The sequence below is a fragment of the Eleginops maclovinus genome, chromosome 12 (assembly GCF_036324505.1).
Source record: "Eleginops maclovinus isolate JMC-PN-2008 ecotype Puerto Natales chromosome 12, JC_Emac_rtc_rv5, whole genome shotgun sequence".
Lineage (NCBI taxonomy): Eukaryota > Metazoa > Chordata > Actinopteri > Perciformes > Eleginopidae > Eleginops > Eleginops maclovinus.
In genome coordinates, this window is record NC_086360.1 from 11454562 (window position 1) to 11482228 (window position 27667).

General features: G+C 39.9%; 1 protein-coding gene across 5 annotated transcripts; it reads right to left on the reverse strand.

Annotated features, from left to right (window-relative positions):
- LOC134874206 (transducin-like enhancer protein 4) lies at positions 1-26757 on the reverse strand. 5 transcript variants are annotated; one of them, XM_063898253.1, is made up of 20 exons: positions 26713-26757; positions 26201-26286; positions 24506-24569; positions 24371-24415; positions 16254-16316; positions 14562-14636; positions 13483-13684; positions 12474-12490; positions 8650-8772; positions 8350-8403; positions 8107-8259; positions 7518-7650; positions 7182-7369; positions 6469-6545; positions 6110-6359; positions 5713-5960; positions 5052-5199; positions 4055-4205; positions 3328-3404; positions 1-2873 (listed from the first exon to the last, which is right to left on the reverse strand). In XM_063898253.1, the coding sequence occupies exons 1-20, from the start codon at positions 26755-26757 to the stop codon at positions 2766-2768; spliced, it is 2307 nt and encodes a 768-aa protein (XP_063754323.1). In that variant the 3' UTR covers positions 1-2765. The 5 variants fall into 5 exon arrangements, with proteins under 5 accessions (XP_063754323.1, XP_063754320.1, XP_063754322.1 ...); XM_063898250.1 differs by having other exon boundaries at positions 13483-13681; positions 26201-26298; XM_063898252.1 differs by having other exon boundaries at positions 26201-26298.
- Between the last annotated feature and the right edge of the window lie 910 nt (positions 26758-27667).

The window sequence follows — 27667 nt, forward strand, 5'->3', positions numbered from 1 at the left end:
ATTTAGAAATAGAGCACATAATAAGGCAAACACTGAAAAAAACAATATCAACATCCAGTCCTTCAGAATGTACAGTGTCACTGGGTGTGTATGATAAAGAAATTACAAAAATATCAGTCAGAGCAGTGTAATATCTTACATATGGTCCCATGTTTATCACACACATTAGACTTTAACTGTGGCTTTGCACCAAAATGTTGCTTTGCATTCACAGCAGAGCAGTTTTTTCAGTAGTTTCTTTAATGCAATTAGATATCTGTCAAAGTCACAGCCACAGCTTTTTTTAAATATTGTAAAAAATGGTTATCTTTAAAGAGAAAAAGAACATGTGTATTAAATACTGCATGACAGACCCAGGCTGACACAAACGGACCCTTTTCCATTGGTATGTCTATATATAACTGATAAGACCTTACAGTAAAGTAATCATGTGTTAAGGTGTCAGGAATATAAGTGGACGAGCACGGCACTTTTCAGTTTGAAAAGGTTATCAGAAAGATAAACCATTAAACCAATTAAAATGTGTCAATGTAATACTTTATATGGCTTTATACTGAACAACTGACAGACAAAGCTATAAAATGCATTTCCTGTGTTTACAGTACAACGCAAGTGATATCTTAATGATCAGTCAGGATCCCACAAGGGTTATAGGAGCAGATAGACCAAGATGTAAAATCATAAATCGTTGTTGAGGTTAAGATTAAGTATGGTTGATGTTAATAATCTGTGTTTATGTTTACTGATAGGCTTTGTATTTGTATTTGTGTGTCATCCAAGCTCGGGGCCGAAGCTATGCTGCATTAACGCAATAGCACCAAACAAGTTTGGAAGCAAAAAAGGAAAGAAATACAGTGAAGAATAAAGCGATGTCAGAGACTTCTGGTTAATGGCACCATGCTTTAAACAATCAGTCTGAAACAGCAGTAACCATGAATAATGTATTTCACGTGCAAGTGTTTGGTAAAGCAGGAGACACAAAGAGGAGTTTGGTCCTGATTAATTCAGTGGGAAACAGACAATAATACAAATCGTACTGGATAAACTGTTTGGGTTCATTTTCTAATGACTGATATTTTTCTTTTACTCCAAAATTATTCTTTAAAAGTAACACTCAAAAAACTGTGTTTTTAAAAAACACTCCTACAGCAGAGACCATCATGTTTCATCTCCGTGCAGTTGAACACTCAGCAGGACAAAATGGTTTCAGAAGCGCAGCAGTATAAAGGCACTGTGTTATTTCTACAAGCCAAGATAAGTAAATCCCAAAGAAATCACGACCGTATCGCTGACCAAGGTCCAAAGGTCCAAACAGAAAGGAGTCCAGGCAGGAAAAGCGGGACTGGTTGACCTCCAAACATCATTACACAGTTCTCTGAAATCCGTCACACAAACTCCAGTGAGCCTCCAGAAGAGTCTGAACTGAGGCCGCAGAACCAAGGGCAAAGGTCGCACAGTAGTGAGGGCACCGGGGGCAATCTTGTTAGTTTGTTTGTTCAATGCCAACAAAACACACACACACACACACACACACACACACACACACACACACACACACACACACACACACACACACACACACACACACACACACACACACACACACACACACACACACACACCCACACACACAGACTGAGCTCCCACCTAACCCAAAATTGTATGAGAATAAAAAATGAATTATGAACACAGCAGGTAGAAAATAAATATCAAAGGTAGAGACAAGCTGCATTTGAAGGAATAGTTTGAACACTTGGGAAATGTGATTATTTGCAGAGAGTAAGATGATAAGATTGACAGAACTGTCACCTGTTAAATATAAAGTTACAACCAGCAGCCTATCATAGCGTCTAAATCTGGAAACAAGGGGAAGAAGCCATTTCACACACCGGCTTAACCTAAGATAAAAACATTCAAATGAATCAGCCTACCAGAGCCTATACAGCTAACTAATTACCAGGTTGCATCTCAACTGGTAATCATTAAGTTCAGCCAGCATTTGTTATGACATGTGGAATGCCAATTTTACTGATTCAGGCAAGAGAAAAATCATATAGTGTTATTGGAAAAAAAGGCAAATTTGGACAGAACAAACAGATAAAAAATGGAGGATATGGCATTTCGAGATCACATTAATATACAGTAACAGTTCAATCAAATCACATTGTATGCAACTATCCACATGTGGTGAATAGAGTCTAAATATGTGTTGAATGTGTTTAGTGCATGTACAGAAAAGAGCACAGGCAGTGGGGGCAGTGTATCAGGATTTGGAATTAGGTTGGCAGCAGCCGCTGAATAGATGACAACTACAATGGCACTCAGTTTTGAAGAGAAACACCTCCTTTAATATAACTGTTAATCTTATAGTTATCCTCTCAATTGTTGCCCTTTTTCTAAGCCTTTAGGTCCGGAAGTACAAAGGAAAGCATGTGAACAACTGTGCTCATGTTTTAGCTGCTTGTACGTGCAAATGTGTTGGTTTAAAACAAAGTGAATGCTATTGAACCAACAACAGCATCATCTCCAGATTCAGTGCACATGGACATTCATTCATCTTCAACTTCATCAACAAAAACGCTACTCCTTAAGACAAAAAAAGGACATCTCTGTGCTTGGTTCTGCTGTTTGTTTTGATCCAGGGCCAGCTAAAATGTCAAAAAGGTCACCGTCCAGAAAAGTCTGTTTGGCTAGTTCCATTCAAATCCATTTAATATACAGTAAAAATTGTACATAGTTGTTGGAGACACGGCGGATGGGATGGCCTAGTAGTTGACCTCGTAGACAGTCGCTTTCTTATCTCCTGAGCCCGTCACAATGTACTTATCATCGATGGAGATGTCACAGCTCAGCACTGAGGATGACTCTTTTGACTGTAAGGGAATAAAAGATGTGTGAAAAGTGCACTTAAGGCTGAAAAGCCAAGAAGGATGAAGGCTAAGTGGGTGGCAAATAGATATTAGGCAGAATATTTATTTTCAGTCCAGTCCATAATAAATGTAAAGTGCAGTCGCAGCTCCCACATCTTTTAAAGAACCTGATAAAGGTTTCTTCTTCAAATGTTTGTGTCCTTGATATGTAGTGACTTTTAGTTTTTAAGAATCCTGAATATGAAGTATTCAGCACCTCCACTTGTGTGTTAGCGCTGAATGGTTATTGACTGTCACGCTCAAAGACATTTCCTTTCTTTATTCTTTAAAAACTTTGAATGTAAATGTTTGGCAATCATACCCAGCATTTTTGTACATTATAATGTACACCAATTGAGTATAGTAGTATTAAAAACAGCTGCCTGCATATTCATGTTCTTGTTCTTTCTACACTTACCTGGAAAATGCTGGCTCCATAGGGAGTCCTCCATGCATTGAGCAGATTGTCTTTCCCTGTGCTCACAAACCACTTCCCTGCAAAGGATGATAATCTGCATTAGGTCAGAATCAAGAAAATTCTGTGTATTATTTTGAAATTCAAGAAGCAATAAAGCTAAAGTAACTAAGTCACATGCTGAGATACTTAGGTCTGAGAGAAAATGTTTACTGAGAAAAACATTTGCAAGCTGTTTTGAAGAATATAAGACTTTGCTAAAATGAAAGAAACGAGAGAGCACCAGCTTCTCATTTCAACCACTAGAGGGCGAATTGATACAGAATTAAAGGGGACAAATACAATACCGGCATAATGCTTTGTTCCTGCAGATACTTCATAGTGGTTCTCAATGCTAACACTTATTAACACATTTCAGCTTTTCTACAAGTCTTAATATTCACTTGTATGTTATGATTTCTATGTTTAAGGCCCAACAAGATTTGAAGCTCTGCAATGGTTCCTCTGGAAAGCAGTTCATTTACATAATAAAGCTTGTAATCATGCGTCCTACTCCCTATCCTATAATGCTGCAGTATGAACCAGCTCTTATAAACGTATCTCTCAACATAATAAATATTTCATAGACAGTCAATAGTAAATACAAAATGTTTGTATTTGATAAGACCTTATCTAAAACATTGATAGAAATAGGAACATGTTTAAAGAAAAGAAAGGGTTCTTATCTTACCACAGTGAGCAAATCTGAGTGAAAGCACACAGCTCTCATGCAGGTGGAGCTGGTACTTGTCAGGTTTGGTGACATGTAGGACCTCAACATTGTTGTTCTCCATCCCCACTGCGAGCCACTCGCCCGTTGGACAGTATCCCAGTGAAAATATCTGCAATAAAACAAGTCACTAATTGTAATTTACACACACCTACTCATCCCTTATATTAGTCTACTGTGCTTTTTAGACTCATGAAGATAGTGTTTGTCAGCGAGGAGGGGTCACTAATTTAAACATATCTATGGATGCTGGCAAATCCACTGTTCAACACCGTCATAATCATTTCATGCTGACCTGTTAAAGCAAATGAATCATATTAATCATATTAAATAAAGCTGGCTAAATGTATTCTCGTTTGTTGCCACAAATCACAGCAATATTTTTCATGATGATTAAGACACCTGAGGACTCGATAAACCTTGTAAACACAATTGTATTTTGTTTCTTTGCCAACGCATTGGTGTTTAACTCGCTGAAGCTGTTTTAAGGGGGTGGAGTGGTTAGTACAGATATTATTGGATGGCATTAGCACTTTATTGGTCATGTCTCTCCATGTCTAGCCTGCCCTCTCTAAGCTCTCTCGGAGACTGTGAAATGGGTTTATTCAGGGAAATTGCAGTAATGGCCTATTATTGCTGCTCTTCCTTTCACCTGAAAAAACCCTAAAGTCTTACCACCAGTGTTATTAGTGTGAAAGGTATTCAAGAACAGAAAACCTGAGCTCAGTCTGGCCTTTATAGCGGGTTAAATGTTCTGAACTGAGGTTGTTAATCACTGCAATAAAGCAAAGTCAGAGAGTGTAATCATCACAGACTCTGAAAATGGCAATGACTTGTCCAGAGATGCACGATTTTCAACAATCTGTGTATTTTAATTTAACCACCAATAAAAGGAAAAACAAATCTGTATGCATCTTCCACTCTGCGGCTACAAAAACACGTACAGGTGTTTGTTTACCTGGGAGGTGAAGTCGTGCTGCTGCAGCTGCCGTCCCTCTCTCAGGTCCCAGGAGCGCACAGTGTTATCCAGGCCTCCAGTCCACAGCTTTGTCCCATCATTAGAGATGTCAATACAGCTGGCTCCATCAGTGTGGCCCTGGAACTGCCTGAAGAACAACACAAAGCCAGACCCACCTATATTGAAGAGTTCATTGTATCAAATGACATATGAACAATTATTGTATCTGTTCCTGGAGCTCTTGAGATAGCAAAGCTGTAGTATTAGTTCCTCAGGTTGTAGGATTTGTTGCTTAGGTTTGGTTAACATTTGCCCAGGCAGCACCCAATGGGAGAGCACATGTCAGAAATTCTTTGATGGGGCACCTTGGTAGCTCACTATGGTAGAGTGGTTTCCCTTTCAAATATTGTCTGACTTGTACTAAGTTTGGTTGCATTATCCAAATAAAACAAATTATATCTAATGTCATTGTTTGTTTGTTTTTATGTTAATTTCTAATCAGCAGTGAGAGCGATCAGTACCTTTTCAAAGATAATGAGATATCTTAAAAATGACTGTCTTGCAAACTATGGTAGAGCAATCAGTTTTAGACTTCTGGACTGAACAAGAGACCCAGATCCAATAACTGGGCCCTCCCACAATGCCCTCCACAGCTCCTTACCTAACCAGGGTCTGGTTGTGTAGATCCCACACGGCTATGTTCCCATCAGAGCAGCAGGAGAAGCAGACCTTTGAGTCTGGGCTGATAGCCAGAGCATAGCATGCAGGTGCTGAAGAAGTTAGTTCAGCCTTGATCCGTGGAGTTGGTGTAGCCAAATCCCAGATCGACAAAGTGCTCGCCTCTCCCCCGACTATGAGGGTCCGCCCATCGGGGAGTAGCCGGCAGGAACGGATGTAGTTATCTCTGTTCTGATTAACACACACAGAAGTTTTGTAAAAAAGGATCAATCCCTAAACTACATACTGTCCACAGTGGCAGTCAAAACAATAGAAACATGTTCTGCATTTCACCCATATATTAAGTGACAATGCATGTATGAAGGGTTCATCACACTCACAAGGCAGTCTAGCTGGGATACAGGGGTCTTGTTTCCAGGGTGACTGATGTCCCACACCTTGACGCAGCCCTTGCCTCCCGTGTAGACATGACGCGTTGGGTTACTGATGGTGACAGCACACACCACCTCCCCGTGGCTGAGAGTATTGATCTGTCGTGCATGCCGAGGGATGCCTGGGCCGATCAGCGCGTCAGGGGGGAAAGGCACAGGCTGCATCTGTCCATCAGCACTCACATGAAAGGAGTATGCTCTAGAGGAAAGACAATTAGACTTTAGAGGTGAAGTGTGGGCAAACGAACATGCACATTTGAGAAAGAAAAAAAGGAAATGGGGATTTATTAAACAAGGAGGAAACATACGGTTTTCCACCAGGAAGGCCTGACAGGTTGGGAGGAAGGCCAGGGACACGCATGTGGTGGTGAGGATCAAATCCCACCTAAAAGATGAGGGGGAAGAGAGTTTAGAAAACAACCAAACCATAAACACACTAGGGTTTTCATGCTGCATGTTTAGACAAATATTTTAAGAAGAGACACAAACAAGTTTTTGTAGCTTGCATACTGTATTACCTGAAAACTGCTTTCTGTACTAACAGCACCATAAACTACTATAAATCAGTGAAAAAGTTTAAATGGCAAAACTGTAATGGGAAACAGCTACTGAAAACTACACTATAAACAACAGAAATGTAATCAGTGAAATTCAGTTTGGTTTATGTAATTCGAACATTAAAATAAAACTTTCAGCCGCAAATGTGTTTTTGTTTTTGAGCATCCAACCATATCAACATTTCTGCTATTTCACCAAAAATTATTTTCCTGGCACATTTTTGCCATTTTGGGTCTAGTTTTTGAGAATCTAATTTTTCTGATTACACAAAGAGTGTGAACAGATTGAATGAGCACTAAAAGAAGGCACGTGGTTAGAATGCTAAAACATCACAACAAATACCTTTATTCTATTTTAGCCTTTTTAAGTTGAGGTTTTTGTTTGCCAGTTCTTGGCTGGCCAAACTTGGAGATAATTTGTTCTATGCAAACATATGTCAATGTATTTGTGTATGTTTGTGTACCACTTGTGTGCGTCCGTAAGCTGCCACTGCAGCAGCAGCGACCGCACTCATCTGTGGAGAAATGTTATGCAGCCCGGTGTATGCTGCAGCGGCTCCACTCAGCTCTCCGTTCATACCCGGGTGGGGAACCATTCCAAACGGACTCGGGTACGAGCAGGGCACTGCCAATGGCGTGCGGAGACCAGGAGCTACAAGACAACACACTGTTTGACACAAGTTGGGACATTTGCATCTGATATTACAGGGCCTATTTGATTTGATTTCACAGTCTTGATTCAGATCAACTGTCTCGTGAATGCATTCATAGAGGTTTGAACTTCTGTTTGCAACACTCACCCAGCGTCTCAATTCCTGCAGGTTTACTCGGTGCAGACCTCAGGCCAGGGGTGGAGGTGCTGCTGGGTGTGGGGGCGTCGGAGCGGGATGTGGGTGAGCTGGACTTGGACACAGGCGTTGTGGACTTCTCATTCTACAACATAAAAAGAATCAGGAAATTTCCCAAAATGATCTAAATTTTCACTTCAAGTGAAATAAAAATCTGATTGTGGAAAGACTTTAGAGCAGGAAGACAAACGTAGCTTTTCTCGATGTATTAGCAGAGGAGAAACATTCAAATTATACATGAGCTCAAGCTGCGACTGAATTAATGACTCGTAAAATTGATTTTCTATAAACACTTTCTGAACCTGATATAATCCAGGGTTTTTTCAATCACATTATGCCATTTAATCACAATTTTCTTATCATCCTATTTGCATTTTTGCAAACTCTAACAGGAGTTTGTCATCATTAAAATCAGGCTTTGATTCTCTTATATATCTTACTCACAATGATTTCATTTGTTCTGTATGCCTAAAAATAGAATACTACCCTGAGAAATAATTAAGAAACAGATCAGAGGGCTATAATAACCCCAACGACTCACCAGATTAATCTCTTTGGATTTGGATGAAGGTGTGCTGCTGGAGGAGGCGATGGAGGATGGGCTCAGCGGAGCATCCTTCTTCAACAGGCGACTCTTTTCCAATCCGTTCTCCCGAGGCGAGTGGGCAGGACTTCCTCTGGGAGACGCCGGATCCTTTGGGGTGATCACAGGCAAAGATGAGAAAATATATATATATAAATTATTTTCTTACAATAGACGCCAGGATGCTAAACTGTGTTGTACCTCATTGGAGACATCCACTACCAAGTTGTCATCGCTCTTCTCTCCATCACTTTCCTGTGAAAGATGCCAAGTAAGCACACACAAGATTTATAAAAACTACATAAGAACTTTTACATTGAATTTGCATGTGAATTTCTTGTGCTCGTCAATTTATAATTTCAAAATGTGTGTTTTTTCAAGTTCAATTTTGGTCGAATGTGAACGATCACTTAACAAACAAATAAAGAATTTGTGCATTTTATTCACAAATGAAAAAAGGTACCGAAGCCAATAAAGGTCAAATAAATAATGTTGACTTACATAGCGTGTAGAGGCCAGCTCCTTATCATCAGTCTTCTGTTTCTTGCTGTCGGAGGAGTAATCGCTTGAACTCCTGTGCTTCTCTCGGTTCCGAAAGCTGGCCGAGGGGGACACAGATGAACTCTGGAAGAAACACGAAATTTCCTAATGTCTTAGTCATGCTGTGTGTTTATTTAAATATATTGTAACCATCTTTATCCTTATTTCTTAGAGGCAGCTTTAAAGCTTGTCTTGTCAAACATTCAGTGTAAAGACTATTTGAAAAAGGCAAGTGGAAAAACCCATACATGTTATTCCATTGAAGTCCTTTGTTTTGGGTGAAAGTAAATATCCCCCAAAAATTAGGCAAATAAAACATCTGCACTTCGAACAATTCAAGGTAAAGAGAGAGAACATTTGATTGTTATTCGGGATAACAAATACTTTTATACAAAAAATGTGATTGCACTTAGTATTGTCAAGTAAAATAAATTATACGCAGGGGTATTTGGCAATTACCACTAGTAATTTGGGTCTACTTTTTCAGCTTACACCTGGAAAATATCCAATAAGGAATCCTACAGAGAGACACAGCTGAACAGATGACAACACATTATGGTTGAAGAAGATTGTGGGTTGAAGCTGGTCCATTGATGTCTCTTTTTCGTAATCAAATATGGCATCTTTTAAATACCATTAATGACGGATTAATCCTTTCTAAGAAGCAAAGATCAAAATAAGGTCAGCTAAACATTTCCCCTCTTGCTCGGCCTGTCCCTGCTGATCTCGCTCTCTCTGTGTCTCTCTCTCTCTCTCTCTCTCTCTCTTACGGAGGCTCTTCTTCACAGAGAGAAAGAAAAAAAGCAGGACCTTTAACTCGACCTTTCCACTAACTCACGCCTGTAACCTTTCCACTGCCCTTTGCCGTGCTGCAAGTGTTGATGACAAGATTCAGTGGGGGAGGAGTGAGCTTTGGTGTGTGTGTGTGTGTGTGTGTGTGTGTGTGTGTGTGTGTGTGTAGGGCAACACTTGTACCCGTTTACATTTTAGTACTCCGTATGTGCAAACAATGCTGAGATGTCAGTGTGTGTTCAGGTGTCTCTCCTTGAGTGAGACAGAGCAGGCTGAGCCCCCTCCCCACTCTTTCTCCATCACACGTTTTCTAGACTCATTAGATTAATTAGTCTGTAAATTAGCTCTTTGAAAAACATCAAGGCAAATTAATTTTGCTGCAGAGACAAATGAAGGCTCCGCCGGCAGTACAAGCGTTGCGCGTGTGAAGCACTGTGCGCTGTGACTGGGTGAAACTATTAATTTACCATCACATCATAATTATATTTGCCTCCCATTTCAAATTGATTCTGCAAGTCCTGATAATGATACTTGTAACCTTCACTGTGCTGCTCAATTACAGCTTTGGAAAAAACTTTAGTGTCTCTCTTGTGATAGGAAGCCCAGGATGACAGAGTGTCCCTTAAAGGCGTTAAGTAGCATGAAGTCAAGACTGGCAATCCTCAAGGTGGATGTTAGCGCTGCATTTCATGTTAAACACAGCTTAAAGAGAAATAATCTCAGTGAAAAGATAACCTAGAGCTTTTAATTTCTCATAATTATGTATCACAATGCAGAAAGAAAAAGGCCATCATATGTAACACGGTATTTGATATCAATATATGCATTCTCCACTTCTGTAACAAAGGTTGCTTATACATTTCAAACCTTAGCTTTGATGAAAAATATTGAACTGCTTCTGAATTGACCTTGTGGTGTGTTTGCCAAAAACAAGATCACACAAATACAGCCATCTACACAATATGTTTTGGTTAAACAGAATCAATCATTCCATTACTGTATTTTAAATCTTTACTTCATTTCACTTTCAACCTTTCCTCTTTTCTTTTTCCATCCCTTAAAAAACATCACACATTTTGCTTCTTGCCACCAGCAGTGAGAAGGTACATTTCTGCTTTTAAAAAACTGTGTACTTTGTTCTCATTGTTTCCCAGCTTCCTTCGCTCAATATCCCACAAGAAACGATGCCTGAGCTCAAACCCCAAAACTTTTTTTAACTCTTGTTTGAAGTCAGTATCACCTCTGATCGCTCTGTTCCACTCAACTTGTTTGTTATTGCGCAGCCAACACAGCATGTAAGGCCAGACTGAACATTGTAAAATGAATTGATAAAAACATAGCATCCTAACAATTGCAAAAGAGACACATTGCAGCTAACCAATGAAGAAAAAAATGAAGACAAAAAAGTGTTTTTAAAAAAGTGTGATGGTCACTACCACAGAAGGTTTACTTTTAACAAGTGATTCAGTCTAAAGGTCAGTGTAACCATGAACGCAGCCTCATAAGGAATTCATCCTCCATCTTTTTTTCTAAACAAACAGTACATAATCAAGGATGTCCACTTTGTTAAAGAGCAGTTTTACCTTGAGTGATTGTATTAAAGGTCAGGGCGATTTCAAAAAACAGTTTTAATTGCAACTACTCCAAGCATCCTGTTGTCGCTGATTAGAGTGAAAAGGGAACATTCAATGGCATTGACAACTGAACCAATAATTAACTTTATTGGATAAGTGTGTCTGACAGGCTTAAGGAGGTGCAGTCCTTGAACGCACCACAACTGCATAATAGTCTGTATTGGCAAGAATAAGTATTCAGACACAAATGTACATCTGCACCTAGCACCTTTATCACACCGAGGTGCAAAGGCAGAGGACATTAAGGCACAGATGTTCATGCAATTCACACACACTGTACTCAGTGGACTGTTGCCAAGGCAACTGTAGACCACTGACAACGGGCTTATTGGTTTCATGAAGTGACTGTTGGCTGTGTGTGTTCTCACAGGGCGCTAATGAAAGGCATTCATCATTCAGGTCTCCCTATCTTTACCTCAATTTTTTGACAACCTCACACAAAAGCACACACACTCACACACACAAACAAATTGCTAATCGCTCCCATTATGGTGCTTACAGCTGTGTGTGTGTGTGTGTGTGTGTGTGCAAGATGATACACTACATGGGGGGGCTGGAGGTAACATATTAAACATTCCTGCTGTCTCCACCTACTCCAAAAACACCAGAGAACACCCACAACCTGCTCAAAATGTGTGTGTGTGTGTGTGTGTGTGTGTGTGTGTGTGTGTGTGTGTGTGTGTGTGTGTGTGTGTGTGTGTGTGTGTGTGTGTGTGTGTGTGTGTGTGTGTGTGTGTGTGTGTGTATGTGTGAGCTTCGGCTGCCTGAATAAAGAAATGCTAATCTGCTCATTGAGTATTCAACAAACCAAATGTTTGCCTTGGGAAAAAAGCTCAGCTTAAGGGACTAATTACTACAAGTGCTGGATGTAATGTTGCTCGGTTGAACTCCCTCTTTCCTTCACTAGTCAGACGTGTGCTTTTTTTCTTTTTCATCCAAATTTTTTTATTCTGCTTTGTCTGCATTTCCACATTTTTTTAAATGAATGTGTATATATCAATTTATTTAAAATAGTTTTTGTTATACTAACAACACAGTTCTGTTACTGTCAAATTAAATAGAAACAACAAATAAAATAAATGTGCCAAATAATTATTAGCATGCCTTATAAATAATAGCATGTTTGGACGTTTTTTTCTCTTTATAGTTGACTGGAATGAGGACGGGAGGTATCATTTATCAGTCTCACTTCACATTAGAGATGTGCGCTTCTCTTGATGGTTGAAAAATAAATGTATTGTAGGTTTTGTCACTTGATAATGAAGTGTTGGTATTATTTAATTAATAGCAGGTTGAGTAGGAAGAAATATATATAGCGAACACATCTGTATGTGAAAGAGAATGATAGAAAGAACTTACCTTAACAGAGTCTCTGTCTGAGGAGGCGGAGGGCAGGAGGCAGAGAACAAATGAAGGCATTAAATGATAGAGCAACAACCGCAATAATGCATGTTCAAAGAGACACACTAAAAGCAGATGAGACACATTACACTCTAAGAGAAAAGAAAGGCAAACAGATATAAAGATATTTCAAAATGTATTTGCTGGATTTGTAATTTAAGGAGCCCAGGGGGTCAAAATTACCTTTCATTGGTAACGAAATAAACGTACAAATAAAGTAACCTCTAATATCCTGTAAATACACACGCCAATTCACAAGAACTCAGCTAGAGAAATTGGATTGTTATTGATTGTACTCCTAATGGGGGAGAGTATTACCTGGGTTAGCAGCCGTAAGCTTTACTGCAGCTACAGGGCAAGGTTAAATGCTCTGCTGCTCAGTAAAAACCCTCACAGTCATGCTGCAACAGAGTAATTAACAGCTTGCACACACTGTTTCTATCACACACACACACACACACACACACACACACACACACACACACACACACACACACACACACACACACACACACACACACACACACACACACACACACACACACAAACAGTCTCTATTAACTGTAATTAAATGCTTGAGCTCAAAGTCAGATCGCAGAAGAATTAGCAGAGGCGTTCGGCGTGTGCAAAAGAAAAGAGGCAACATGATGCTGTGTATATTGCTCCTTATTAGGCCAATTAAAACAGCATAATGACAAATCAGTTTTTAATTGATTTAACTGCTGTTCATTCAGAGTAATAACAAGTAGGCATCACCTAGTACAAGTGGCGGTATTATGCTAAACTTTGATTGAATAAGCCAGACTTGTAAAATAAGTTTAAAGTTTAAATAAACTGAAGAAAAGATAAAAGCTTTAGTATGTCTTTCATACACATTTACTATCTGCTAATGAATGACATAAACAGAGTACAGGATTATGATATTTGTATTAATTATTGAGACAAATCAACACAGAGCAGGCCTTACCTCTCGGGTGATCGTTGTTGCTGTCGTGGTGTTTCCTCTCGTCTTTGAGCGGCAGCTGGTGGCTCAGTGCAGAGGACAGAGCCAGCAGGCTGGCAGTACCGGCCCCAGGGGGCAGGGGGGGCTGGAGGCCTGCCGGGTGAGGTGTGAGCGGGACCGGGATGGCGTGGCCATGTGAGAGATGCTGAGCCTGGAGCTGCTGCTGCTGAACCACACACAGAAATCAAGATTAGTGTTATGCTGCATTTTAAATTGAAGCACTGTGCATTGTCTGCGATGAAATAAGCTACAATGAGAGAGAGAGGAAAACTGAGAGAAAAATTAGATCCAGGAAAGGAGAAAACTGCTGTTTGGAGCATGGAGCCAGGGCATTTAGTCTCTAGTCCCCCTCCTACTTTATGCCAACGCAAAAGTGATGCTTGCAGTAGCACCGTGTGAAATTGGTCAAGTGTAAGTAAAATCATGTTGACATTTTCGGTTGTTGGTATATGAGCAGCTCCATGTGTTGCTGTAATGCGTGCATGGACGGGTGACAGAAAGAGAGGGTTGGCAGGTGTAGGAAATCAGCTGTTGGCAATCGTTGAAGATGGAAAATGGGTTTAGATGTCGAGTTTTATTTAATGTACAATGTCTCAAACATATACACTTTCTAAAAAGTGTGTTTGATATGTCTTACAGCATCTTCTTTAACTCTGTATGTATGTACAGCTCCGGAAAAAATTAAGAGACCACTCCAAATGTTTCTTAAATCTCAATTCTCTACATGTATTGCAGCCCTTCCAGTTTCTGTCGAATTCCAAAACAGAGAAATGTTGTCAGTAGTTTTTTAGAATACAATAAAAGAAATAAAAAAATTGAATTGAAAGACATAACTATAAATAATAAAACAAGAGAAACTGATAATGCTGCAGTGGTCTCTTAATGTTTTCCAGAACTGTGTGTGTGTGTGTGTGTGTGTGTGTGTGTGTGTGTGTGTGTGTGTGTGTGTGTGTGTGTGTGTGTGTGTGTGTGTGTGTGTGTGTGTGTGTGTGTGTGTGTGTGTGTGTGTGTGTGTGTGTGTGTGTGTGAGTGTTTACACCCACTCCTATGATTGCGTTGAGTTCAGCCATGGTAACCTGCTTGGCCCGCTCCACTGCCTGCACCACCTGCTGCTGATGCTGGGAGAGAGACACAGACGGCAGAGTGAGTGAAATATAGAAGCAGCAACTATGATGAAAATAAGATCTGTTAAAATCAGACATCTGGATGCACGATACTATGAGTTAAGATAAGACTACCTGCACACCTAAACAATGCTTCCTTCATCTGTTCACAAGTAAGCGATAGTATCTTACTGTACTTTAAAACAAATTTTGTATTTTTTTCAAAGATTCAAGATTTAAAGGCTTTATTTTCTACAGTGTAGATATGCAATAAACATCTTCGAAAATGCAACATAATATGTATAAGACATAAAAAAAATAGTGCAAGAAGAAACAGTGTTTGATAAAATAGAGCAAGACTATAGTTTGCAAATACAATGTACAATTAACATGTAAACGGCACATCAGCTATACATAAACATAAATTGCAGTATATGCAATTCTGTTGTATATTTTTTTTTCGAAAAACATAGACCTTTAATAACGAAAGAAGATACAATGTACTTTTAGCAAGATCAAGATTTAAATCAAGAAATATGTGATCAAAGAAATAATCATTACAAGACTATGACCCTGGATTCAGCGCTAACGTTAGTTGTTTGATAGCCTTAAAAACTCTTGGGTAAGACTCAATTACGTATATGGACAATCATAAATATAAGGGATAATACAAATAATTAACAAACATTTGAGCGCAATAACTTCTCAACACAGTAGGTAAATTACTAAACTTCATTGTACTGTATTAGTGACAACAATGCTGCTGTCAAAAACAAATCTAAACTGTGAAAAGGAAAACAAAATACACAAAAATGAATGCAAAATCTTAATATGATTGTCATAATATACATACACGACCCCGGTAAACAGGGCTGGGCATCAAAACAAAAGCAGCAAAAATCTGTTTCTCTCCCCGCCTCCCCTCTCTGCGGGCCTCAGGGCTGTGTAGCAGCACCGCAGTCTAATGCCATTATTCCTAATCCACCCTAAACCCTCCTAATCCATGGCTAATCTGGAGGAGAGTTTTGGAGTCCACACTCACTCCTTCCTGCTGTTCCCACACCTCAAAACACAGACACACACACACCAATCCTTTCGAGGCAGGATTTAACATTTACACACCGAAATATTCTATAATAAACATACTGTATTAAAAACACCTCTCACTCCCACTGTACAAGCACACAGTGTACTTTACGTGCATGCAGGTGGACACACAGGCTAAACCACATAAACTCAAACACAACAGATTGTTCTCACACACACTCTAATCCGCTGGCTCCTGCATATGTTAGTGGGAGACATTTAATAAATTCAGAGTATATCAGCCTATCCCGAGCAGGGAGGATTAGCCCAGGATAATCTGTGTGTGTGTGTGTGTGTGTGTGTGTGTGTGTGTGTGTGTGTGTGTGTGTGTGTGTGTGTGTGTGTGTGTGTGTGTGTGTGTGTGTGTGTGTGTGTGTGTGTGTGTGTGTGTGTGTGTGTGTGTGTGTGTGTGAAAAGCTGCGTCTTGCCTCACAAACCACCACAAACTTCTATTCCTTCTACGGGTCCTATCTGTCTGCCTTCCACCATCTCTCTCTCGCCCACCTCTGTCTTAACTCATAGTGACGGGCATTTTTTCAGTCTTACCTCTTGAGAGAGGAAGGGGATGACTTGGGCGCAGATTGCGTTCAGCCGCTTGACGATCTCCGCCTGTAAGACAGAGAAGTGGGCACACACAACACAATCATTAAAATTCAGACAAGTCGTCCTCTTCACATGACCTACAAATTATAACAATAGCTTAGTTTCTTTACATGATAGCTAGCTCAAACAATATCAATTTGATGAGTTATTAGTTGTTGAAAGCTTTTACGTGGGCTCTTAGAAATACCATGTCTGGCAGGTTTTTCCCCAAGGAAAATCTTTTGGCTCAAGGGAACTCAGGCCGACAGAGACTAAACGAGGAAAGAAATACACTCCATACATTTGTTTTACCTCGAGGATACACACAATTGGTTGTAATGAGTAGCACTGAATGTAAACATAACTTTGGTTTCTTTACACAAAACTCCACAGGGCCACTTTAAATTAAGCATTTAATAAACACAAAAATTGTGATTGGAAGTCTGCGCAGCAAAGGCCACGAAAAGAGCAAACTCACCAGAAACTCAAACTTCATAGACAGAAAAATGCAAGGTAAAAGACATCAAAGTACCACCCACACTGTGTGTTTCAAAGATGATCTCTGGAAAATGCAGTGCACAGGCAGCACGGTAATGAGCACTTAGCGCCAATGTCACCAAAACAGAAAAAAACAAACGTCACAAAAAGTGCTCTCCGAAACTCACTATTCAATGCTAAAACTAAAGCAGATTTTCAGCCAAGAAGTCTGAACACAGGAAAGGATTTAGAGTTACCAAAAAAGTAGGGAGTTACTCTTTATGACAAATGTGTTGTTGATTTGTTTTAATCAGCTAAATTTAGAGCTTACTACTGAAAAAGCCATAATGAACTAAGATTATTTCTCCAAGTCCAACGCAAATGCAGAAGTATCCTGTGGAGGGCTTCTTTCATGTGTATAACCTTGACAGAGGTGAACTTTGCTCTGGTATCAGTAGTAACAGAAGCCCCCGGAGGCCATGAAAGCAAACCTGCAGACACACACGGATACAAACCCTTCAGACAGATGCACACACCTCACTGCACGAGGATGCTACACATAAACACCACCATGTGCACACAGACAGGTACACACCTCCACAGCCTTCTCTGTATTCATCAGATGTTTTACTAAACCCAAGGGTTGGCTTTTAAAGATTATACAGCACTCTCTCTCACTCCACATCAGGTAGGTATTTTTTTAACAGGAAATTGCCTGATCCATCGTCCCAAAGGGAGTGCTAGTAGTGCAACTCTAATCCAAACACAAACAGAAAAGGAAACACAGACTTGCACTCAACCACACACTAAATGGCACACAAGGAGAAAAAACACTTTCTTTATTTGTAAGACTTAAACTATATTTAACAATATTTCCTCAAGAGGTCACGTAACCTGCAGGCACAATGCTCGGAGAACTCTCAGTCACTCCTGTCTTACTGATTTTTTTCAAATAATATGACTTCCAGAGCCTTTAGCATTTTTTTCTAGGAGTGAGCCCCAAATAGTCGACTACTGTATCTTACGAGCTTGATTTGTCTGCTAATTTCAGAGTTTAATTGTCACAGTGGCAGGAAAAGATGGTTAGAAAAGAAGGATCATTCCATCCATTGTCCCGTGTCGCTAATCGTTTTCATATGTTGTTGCTACAATGATGGGAATGGAATTATAGATGAAGGTTGCAACTCAAACCACAAAAAGCACAAGTTATGAGACCCTGTGTCACATTCGGTGAACACCAGCAAGAAATAGAAGAAGACTCAAATGCAGAAAATACTCATAAGGCATGCTCAGATGAAGGTACATTTCCTAAAGACCAAGGACAGGAACAGGCTAACAGGTTGGCAACAGTATTGAAGTGCGTGCTAATAAATCCAAGAGCTGAGACGGTCAGAAAGAGGCAAAAAAGCAAAAACAGTACACTGGAGATCTATAGCTTTCAGATAGATCATTTGAAAATGCAAGTCAAGAGGACCTGTCTTTACAGTTAATGCTTAACAAACATCATTATTGAATCACTCCACCTGCGCTTTACAATATTAATTGTGAAATACAAATACAGTTTATTCTTACATATTAGGTTAAATACTAAAGCACATCCAGTGTTAAAGATCAGATCAGCTGAAAGTTGACTTTTACATATTTTTATTCAGGTATAAGATGTGTGCTCTGCAAAAGAAGCAGCAGCAGCAGTTCCACAAAAGGTTTTCCATTTAAGAGTATGCTTCAGAATAAATGAGTACCTAGAAGAAGTGCACTGAAGTTCACCATAACCAGACAGCAGACAGACGGTAAAAAACAAACATAAAGGCAGAAACACAACCTAATGCTGATCCTTTTCCACTCTGCAGACATTTGCAGTCATTTCCACAGATTTGACTGGTAATTTACTGAAGAGGTTCCACTTTGGTGATTCATTCAATGTTGATGAATCACTTACATTCAAATATAATAGAAAATAGAAAATACTCTTAAACATCTCAGGACTCCCATTTTCTCAGCGTGATTGTCAGACAACAATAAATCTAGATCTCAAATATATATTTTGTGTGACACATGATCACAGGATGTATGAGCACCCGCTATCAGTAAACTTAGTGAGCCATTTAGTGTCAGGCAGATGGGTAACTCCAGGGAGTCCAACTTACCTGTGATTAACACAGAACTGCAGCGACTCACTCTGCCACAGACAACCTAAAACACTGACATTTTCATTTTATATCTAAAGTTTATCCTGGGTAGACTTGCTGTGCACACATGCCCTTTTTCAGCTTGGTTCTGCTTCACATTCAGACACACCGGGGAGCTGCCTGGTACATATTAGTCTCTGGGAAACTTCACTGTTTATTAGTTGGTTGGGGTTTAAGTGCCTTGCTCAGGGGTATGTAGTACGATATGTTGAGGGCAAATAAGGCCTACCACCCTAACAAGTGAATGAAAAAAACACTGCTTCCTCTGGTCTAGCATAAGGACTGTTCAAAGACACAGTGAGAGGATGGTAGACAGCTAAAGAGGTGAGGATCGGTTGGGAGAGATGTTGCCGTATCTGCTTTGACCTATCGCTGCAAGGCCACATTTAAAACACAATGTGGAAATAGCACAAGATTTTGGGGGGAATTTATTTCCCTATGATAAAGCTGGATGTTAGGTTGAAGACGTGGATGGGGTTTTATTTCATTTTGTTACTGCCTTGACATAGAATTGACTTTCGACATTGTGTATTCAAGCTGTACCACACCAAACATTACTTAACTTTGACATGAAGTAATGCAAACTTCCTGCCCTCTGTTTAAAAACATTAGTATCTAATTATTATTTATAAAGTAATTCTAACAGCTCATCATATATTACAATAATTGCATTGATTTTGTAGTGGTTTAAATTTGAGCTGAAACGATCAACGCAAAATTCAATGTTAACATGATAATTAATGTAACAATAAGAAACAATAACAAGCTTCAGCATATAAAATGAGGATATTTTATATTTCTTCTATGCTTCTTTACTTTTGTTATGGAAAAATCATTCAAAAGAAATGTTAAAAATGTTACTTTATAATTACAAAAATCAGCAGTTATTATTAATTGTTGTCGTTTAATTACTTCAAACTAAAACATTTCTACTTTTGAAAGAACGTCAAATACACACAATGTGTAAATATAAAGAATCTAAAGGTGTAATGTAAAGATACGGATCTCCATTAACAACTGCAACTACACACTGAACCTCCGATCGATTTGTTTGGAAGGGTTGACCCTGAGATTTTGGTACAGACAAAGACACAAAAGCACTGGAGCAGAAAAGGAAATGGAGAAGCTTTTCTACGAGGCAACACAACCAATTTCAGGTGACATTTTACATCAATGGCAGACAATCGTGGATGTCGGACTGAGTGCAGGAGATGTCAGCCTGTTCGGCCAACATGTCTGTTCACACTACAGAGACAAGCCGGGGAAAAAAAGGAGCCCAGGTTTGTTTAAACCTAGAGATTTTTTTCCTTCAGCAAGCATACCTATGCTTCGACCTGTACCTGTCACCGTCTCCACAGTGAATAAATAACAACAAATGACGTGCCAGAGAGCCCTTTTAGGTTAGGACTCAAACTCAGTTCGATCCATGGAGCTTATTGCTAGATTAAAGGACTCTGTGGTCAAAAAAGCCTGGTAACCTCAAAGACCAGATCATGTGCGCGGAATTTCTCTTCGACCCTCTGTGTGAGTCGCTGGAGAAAAAGCCTCTTTGGTTGAAAAAAGAGAAATACCAGTGAGCAACTCTACAACATCAATGTTCTTATTTTATGGTTTGCCCCTTGTGATCAGATCAACAACATGCAATAAATGGTGTGATCTTCCTTTTGAAAAGAGAAAAATAGGGCTACTACAGAGCTTGCCACTGAATATGCTTTCATTATTTACCTGAGAGCACCTACTTGCTATCTTTTAGCTTCTTGGACTACGGCACTTTCTTTGTGATAAGAGGTGATAAGTTGTTATTGCTGGGAACATGTTGCCCAAAAGAAAGGAACAGCTCAAATACTCTCACTTTAATTCAAAACAACTAAGAAATTAGATCAGCCAGCAGCCTCGGAGTCAGATTGGGTCAGATAGAAGATCAAATGTCCATCTCCCCTGCGGAGCTTTGTATGCACCTCATCAGCACCACTTTTCACCACCAGCTAATACACCTAATGGACCTCACTATATAAATGCTGAACTCCTTTGTGACCATGTGTGAGTGTGTGTGAAAGACACCACTTCTTAGGTAGGTCAGGACAGAGAGGAAAAAACAAAGGATGCTATACAGACAGCTTTACAGACAACTTAAGCTTCAAAATGAGTGCTTTATGAAGAGTATGCAGTATTTAATTAACCTTATTACAGTTTTAAATAAACCCTCTCTTTCCCCTACCAAGGTCAGTAGTGGTGTCTTAATTGACCAACATAAATAAAAACACAAACAAATAACTATGCCAGTGGTTTCTTTCTGGCTTCTAATTTCTTGTAGAAAAAGTGAATTTATATCCATGTGTTGCTAAATGTCAAAGTTGCATGTCTATAGGTTGAAAAATCATTGTTTTCCCGGCAGACACAGGGTGGAGAAGCTGGAGCTAACCGTTAAAGTTAGCTCCACCTGTTTGACTGATCACTTAAGATACAGATGTCATATGACTAAAATCCTTCGTCCGAATGAATAGCTAAAAACGAGCAAGGTCTCAAAAAAAACTAATTTTATGACAGCTTCTAGCAGCTGGTTTCTAGCAACTTATTATAATAACAGATTCATCTAGATTTAGAATAAACTTTTGGAAACATTTAGGATAATCTAAGTACACAAATCAAAAAATATAATATGTGTCCAGTAGTTACGATTGTATGTGTAAATGTTAAACAGTATATCTTTCACAGCTGGAAAATATAACCAGTCAGAAAAGCACTACACCATCCAAAGGTTGTTCGTAAAATCCACAGAACTGCAACCTGTCTTTGTTTTCTTTGGGGCAAAATTAAAAAAGGAAAGTATTCAGTGAGCTTTAGAGGTGCTGCTAGGCCCAACCACAAAAATGCATGGCCCCATTTCCTCAAGTCCGTCACAATGTCCCCCTCATTAAGAAACAGAAGTTACATTTAAAGTAAAATCTTAATCTGTTTTTTTCAACACTTTTGTATCAGCAAATAAGTCCTTTAAATTCATATTTTTGTAATTCAAAGTTTCCAGTGGGCTTTTAATCTTGTTTCTAACTGCATTTTCTCGAAGTAACACATTACGTGACCAAAATCCTCAAAATGAAACAAATGTCTCCCTATCTGCTGCTGTAAAATGAGTTGTCAGACCTTGTTGAAAACACTGTCGGTCTTCAGTATCAAAACGTCTTATTACTTCCTTCCTTCACCACTTTCTCCTCCCTCCTCCTTCCCTTTTCCTCCCAATCCTTCGCTTGCTTTATTTCTCTTTCAGCCTCGCTAATTTGCAATTGATTAGCTGTCCTCTGGCAGCTCAGTCCCATGCTCTACACCCCTTGTACAATCCTCCCGCTATATCCCTCTTCTCCCCCCTCTCTGCCTCCCTGTTCGTCCTCTCCTCCTATGAGTCAATTTCTCTTTAACGAGTGCACCAAAGCCCCTCTGTGTAAATAAAACAGAGCAGAGCCAAAAATCAATGGGCCTATTACCCTCAGAAAATGCTAAACAAGCAATATTAGCAATTCGCCTGGTAGCGGAGGTCGACTGCCTTAATGGGACTGAGGCTCCCCCCCCCCTTCCCCATCAATATTTCCACCACCACAATCCCCACCCCGTCCCCTCCTTTGGAATCCACTCAACGAGCCACACACGTCGTACCATCATATCCAAGTCGGTGGATACACAATTGACGGTCTGCACATCAAAATCAAAATCCTTTTCACACACACACACACCGACTGCTGGCAGAATCAGGGATTCACCTTCCAAAGCTGGTTCCTGACAGAAATCATTGGGCACCAAACAAAGCCACAGGCCACATTTGATCTCCTTTTATTTATTCTCCCTTCCCCCAAATAAACACACAGGTGTATGCAGGCCAACCACACACACACACCCTTACAGCAGCAGACAGCAGGATTTATAGTAGACACCCCCTGTTTCATCAGACAAGTCTGATTAGTGTGCCAGTAAAAAGCTGTATGTGTGTGTAAGATCCACGCACAGAAACACACACACACACACACACACACACACACACACACACACACACACACACACACACACACACACACAAACACACACACATCAACCGAAACAAACACAAAGACCAACACACATACAAGTAAAGGTCTACAATATATTAGGACATGCACACACACACAAACCACACAAATACTAAACACAGAACTAAATAATCAACTACATTGTGCATACAGACAAATACACACAAACACACATACTAAGCAAACATGTACAGTATACATACAGGCTGTTAAACAGATACCTCGCCGCACACACGACCCAAAACACACACAGCCACACACATCAACAGAATATCATACACACAGCAAAACAAAGGGCAAGCATTTATCTGTTCCTCTCATACTCACAAACACACACACACCATTACTCTGGAAATGAACGTGTAGCTGGTTAGCTGTGGCCCATTTAGCCTGGCAGCTCATGTGTGGTTAACACAGACATGTATGCTAATGACCTCCACGTTTAAAAAAGGCAGCAGTAATGTAAAGGCTCGTTAAAGGCCAAATCCTCGCTCACTCAAGACATTTTTCAGCCCATTCTCTCATTCAATGAAACTGACGACATCATTATCCACACGTTGAATTGCTATTCAACCTCACAAAGCACACTGGCACCAGTTTGGGCTTCTTATTTTAACCATTACATTCAAGCTAAGCATCCAGACTTCCTCAAAATAATTACCCGGGGATCTTTGAAAAGCCCAGAAGGTTGTTTGATAAAACTGACCGCTGCGCTGCAGGTATTTCCAGAATCTTCAAAGACTCATCTAACCATCTCTGATAAAAATATATATATATATGGCGTCAGTATGATGCCCCTATTTAAACCAAGTCTCATATTCTGACTGTGCTTCTTGATTTAGATAGATGTCATATCATATTTTCTAAAACACGAGCAAAATATGAATGCACTATTTTATAAAAAAGTATACAATATTGGAAACAATCCTAAAATATATCAATACTTATAATATAGTTTTTAATTAGTCTGTGTACATTAAAGAAGTAAATGTGTTATTTACGGCTTTCTTTGTCTGGATTACAATCAGAGTGGTTTGTTGCACGATCATTTGTATTTAATAGGGAGTCCTTTTTGCTATCCAAATATTTGGGTCTTTACTTCTTAATGAAGGTAAGTGTTAAACAACCTTTTGGAAGGTAGATATTTTCACATATTTCTAATGTGATACAGCACAGACCCAAACTGGGGCTACCACTTGAATATTACGATCACCAGAAGAATGAAGAATGCATTATAATCAGATAAAACGATTTTCATTTCTGTCTGGATTAAACATGAGGCCTCAAAAAGATGGCTGGACAATTTGAAACATGAGATAATTAAATATTGAAAACTGCCTTTGCAATTTGGGCTTCTTACCTGTTTGTGCATCTCGATGTTGAGTCCATACGACATTTCATAGTACTAAAAAAAACAAAGAGAAAAACAAAGATCAATGCCGGGTCAAACAAACGTGTCACACAGAAACATACACACATGGTCAATGGGACTCACCATGACATAGTGTCTCTGCATCTCAGTTTTCTCACTGGCCAGTTTTTCACACTCCATTTTCAGACTGTAGGCAGAACAACACATTGTGTTAGTGTTTAAAAGTTTTTAACAATTAAATAAAAACACCTACAATTATTCATGAATTCAAATTAGGATAGTCTACAAGATACAGTACCTTACATGTTTTCTCACATGAAACTAAAAATAAAATCCAGACAGATAATATGCATAAAACCGAGCCTGTAAGTGACTACAACCTTTAAAATTGTATTTAAAAATATGAGTGCAACAAAGTTAGAAAAAATAAGTTGCTTGGATGCCACTAGTTTTCCCTGCAGACACAGACACTTACTCAGCAGGTGCAGTACAGTAATTAATGGATCAATAAACGACCACACAAACCTCATCATATATTGTTTACAGTGTGAGCGGATGCCCAAACTGCACCATCAACAAAAAGCAGCCATATAACGAGGATTCGTTTTACAAGTGTGGTTTCACAAAAGCCTAACTCTTTCAAACGTGGTCTTTTACTGGAAAGCCTCAACAAATTACAACAGCAAGCTTTTAAACGTGTAATCTATGAGACAATGGTCAGGTATGCAAGGTTGCAGGTAAAGTTAGGATGCTGACGAGCCAAAGACACACAAATTAAGACATTTTTGCATGTGACAAGATATAAAATTATAGAATATGATAACAGTGGCATAACAACATTACAAGGCTTTATATCTACAGTGTTCTATCATACTGTAAACCTTCAATTGAGCTTGATGAAGATGCATTTCTGACAGTTGGTTTTATCAACCCAGAAGATCGACGAATTTACAATCTAGCGACACAGGTTTTTACACAATATACTTTTTTATAAAGCTTTTCTAGATATCTCCAGGTATATTACATGTGACAGGGGATTAAGCTGAAAGAATGTTTCCTTATTTTTTCTAAATAAATCCTGACAAAATGATCAAAATGTTGGATTTCATTCATTTGCAGTTTGATCGCAGTATAACCCATGCAGCCAGCACTATTCTTGATATGGCTCATTCAGCTCAAGGATTGGTCAGCACTGGTTCATCTCACCAGGTGATTGGGCAATAATTACAAGGAGGCCAGAAGTGGGCGATTATTATGCATTGGTATCAAGCTTATGGTTCTGCCCGCAAGCAATGTATTTCACACTTCATCATGTTGGTTAAAAAAGTATTTCACACCACTTGCCTTTGCAGAGCAAGACGTGCATACTGAGGTTGATGGGCTGTACCTGTGGTTAGTCTGTAGTAATAGATGGAGCGGAGACAAAATGTGCCCCTATGTTGAAGGGAGGGTCGGAAGACAATCCTTTCATGGGCTCCTCAAATGTTTGTTTACCTCAATCTAGAATTGTTGTATTCTTCCCTCAAATGATTCAAAATACAAATCAGTTTTCTGTCTTGTAATTCATGTAGTTGCATCATGCATTTCCCCTAAAACCTTTTGGTCACACTGCGATAACATGACTGGTACAAAGCAGGTTGACATCACAGCAGTGACCATGCTCATTACAATATTTCAACCACATTGTTGCAGTTCACATGGACCCATAACAACATATTGAGCTCAATGCAAAGTTGGAATGCTTTATGTGTATTTTTCCTGAGTATTTGGAGGAGGATGAGTAAATGTTTCCATGACATGCTCCATCCAAACTCTCACCTGTGATACTGGGCTTGCAGGAAGTGGAACTCCTCCTTGATCCGGTCACAGGACTCGGTGACGGTGAACTTTAACGGCTGTCCCGGCTGGTGGGGAACCTCAACCCAAACCAAATGGCACATGAAGTGGAGGAGAGAGAGGAAGAACTGAGCAACCTAGGTTCAGTGTCACAACACACATGCACGCACGCGCACACACGCACACACACACACACACACACACACACACACACACACACACACACACACACACACACACACACAAGACTGTAGATCACAAAAGGCCCCTCTGTGATACGGATGGCCTTTTGGTTTCACTCAGTCTCTTTACACGTAAACCCACGCACACTCACAGACACACACAGCTGCAGCAGTTTGACAATGAACGCAATTGTCCGGGCGAGCGCGCAGTGGCACGGAAACTTGATCTAAACTGATTACGCATCAGGCGCACGGCTGTTAATCTGCGCTGTTTTGACATAATAGCTTGGTTGATGCTGCTCCCTTACTTACCGGATGCCGTGCCGGGGGGTACATCTTGCTCAGATCTCGAATCATTAAAATGTTTGGCAAAGTTCGTCTGCATAAACAAAACTAAAATTGTGGAAGCACGGATCTTCACTGTGCGTAAAAGGTCAGTCACTGGCAGTTAAGCGGGTTATGTGCAGGTTCCGTAAAGAGAGGAAACATCCTGGGACATTTGGCTGGCCGCCATGCTTTAAGACCGTATTTTAAAAGTCCATTCAGTGTGAAAATCGAAGCAGCAGTTGGCTCCGTGATCTCCAAAAATCTCCTGCGCGTAATTGTTCAAGCGCAAATCTGAATGATGTTTTTCTAGATTTACAACGTTTTTCTACTGAGCATCGACTTTTGACACATCGTGACCTTGCTTGTTCGCGAAAGAGCTTGTCCACGGCGTCCCGTGGTCACGCATTTATCGGTTAATTTCCTTCAGCCTCCGTTGATGTTGACAGCCTCACAGCACCAGCGCAACGACCACCTCACAGACTGTACCAGCCTGCCACCGCGAAGCCAAATTTAGAAGCAACCAGTCGTAGGAGCGCAATTACATATTCACAACAATTATATGAGCCCGTAGCGTGACGTCGGGACGTGTAGTTTAATTCATATCAGTCGATAATAACCACTACAGATGTGCGTCTGCTGTAAAGAACTACAACTTCCCGGCACCTCTGCGAAGCTCCCGCAGCCAATGGTGTGTGGTCTGCAGGAGGAGCGACCACTAAAGACAGCCAATAGCAACATACGAGTGTACACACTGAATTCCGTCCACCTGCCAATCATCGATATGTAGTCCAATCAAATCCAACAGGATGCAATTTATGCAGACTCCCCACGTGGGGGCTCGGTCTGGTACTAAAAGATGTCACAGGGATTAATCTGGAAACTATCTGTTGATTTATGATTTTTTTATAGAGACTTCCAGGCAGAAGCAAGCATATGGCCC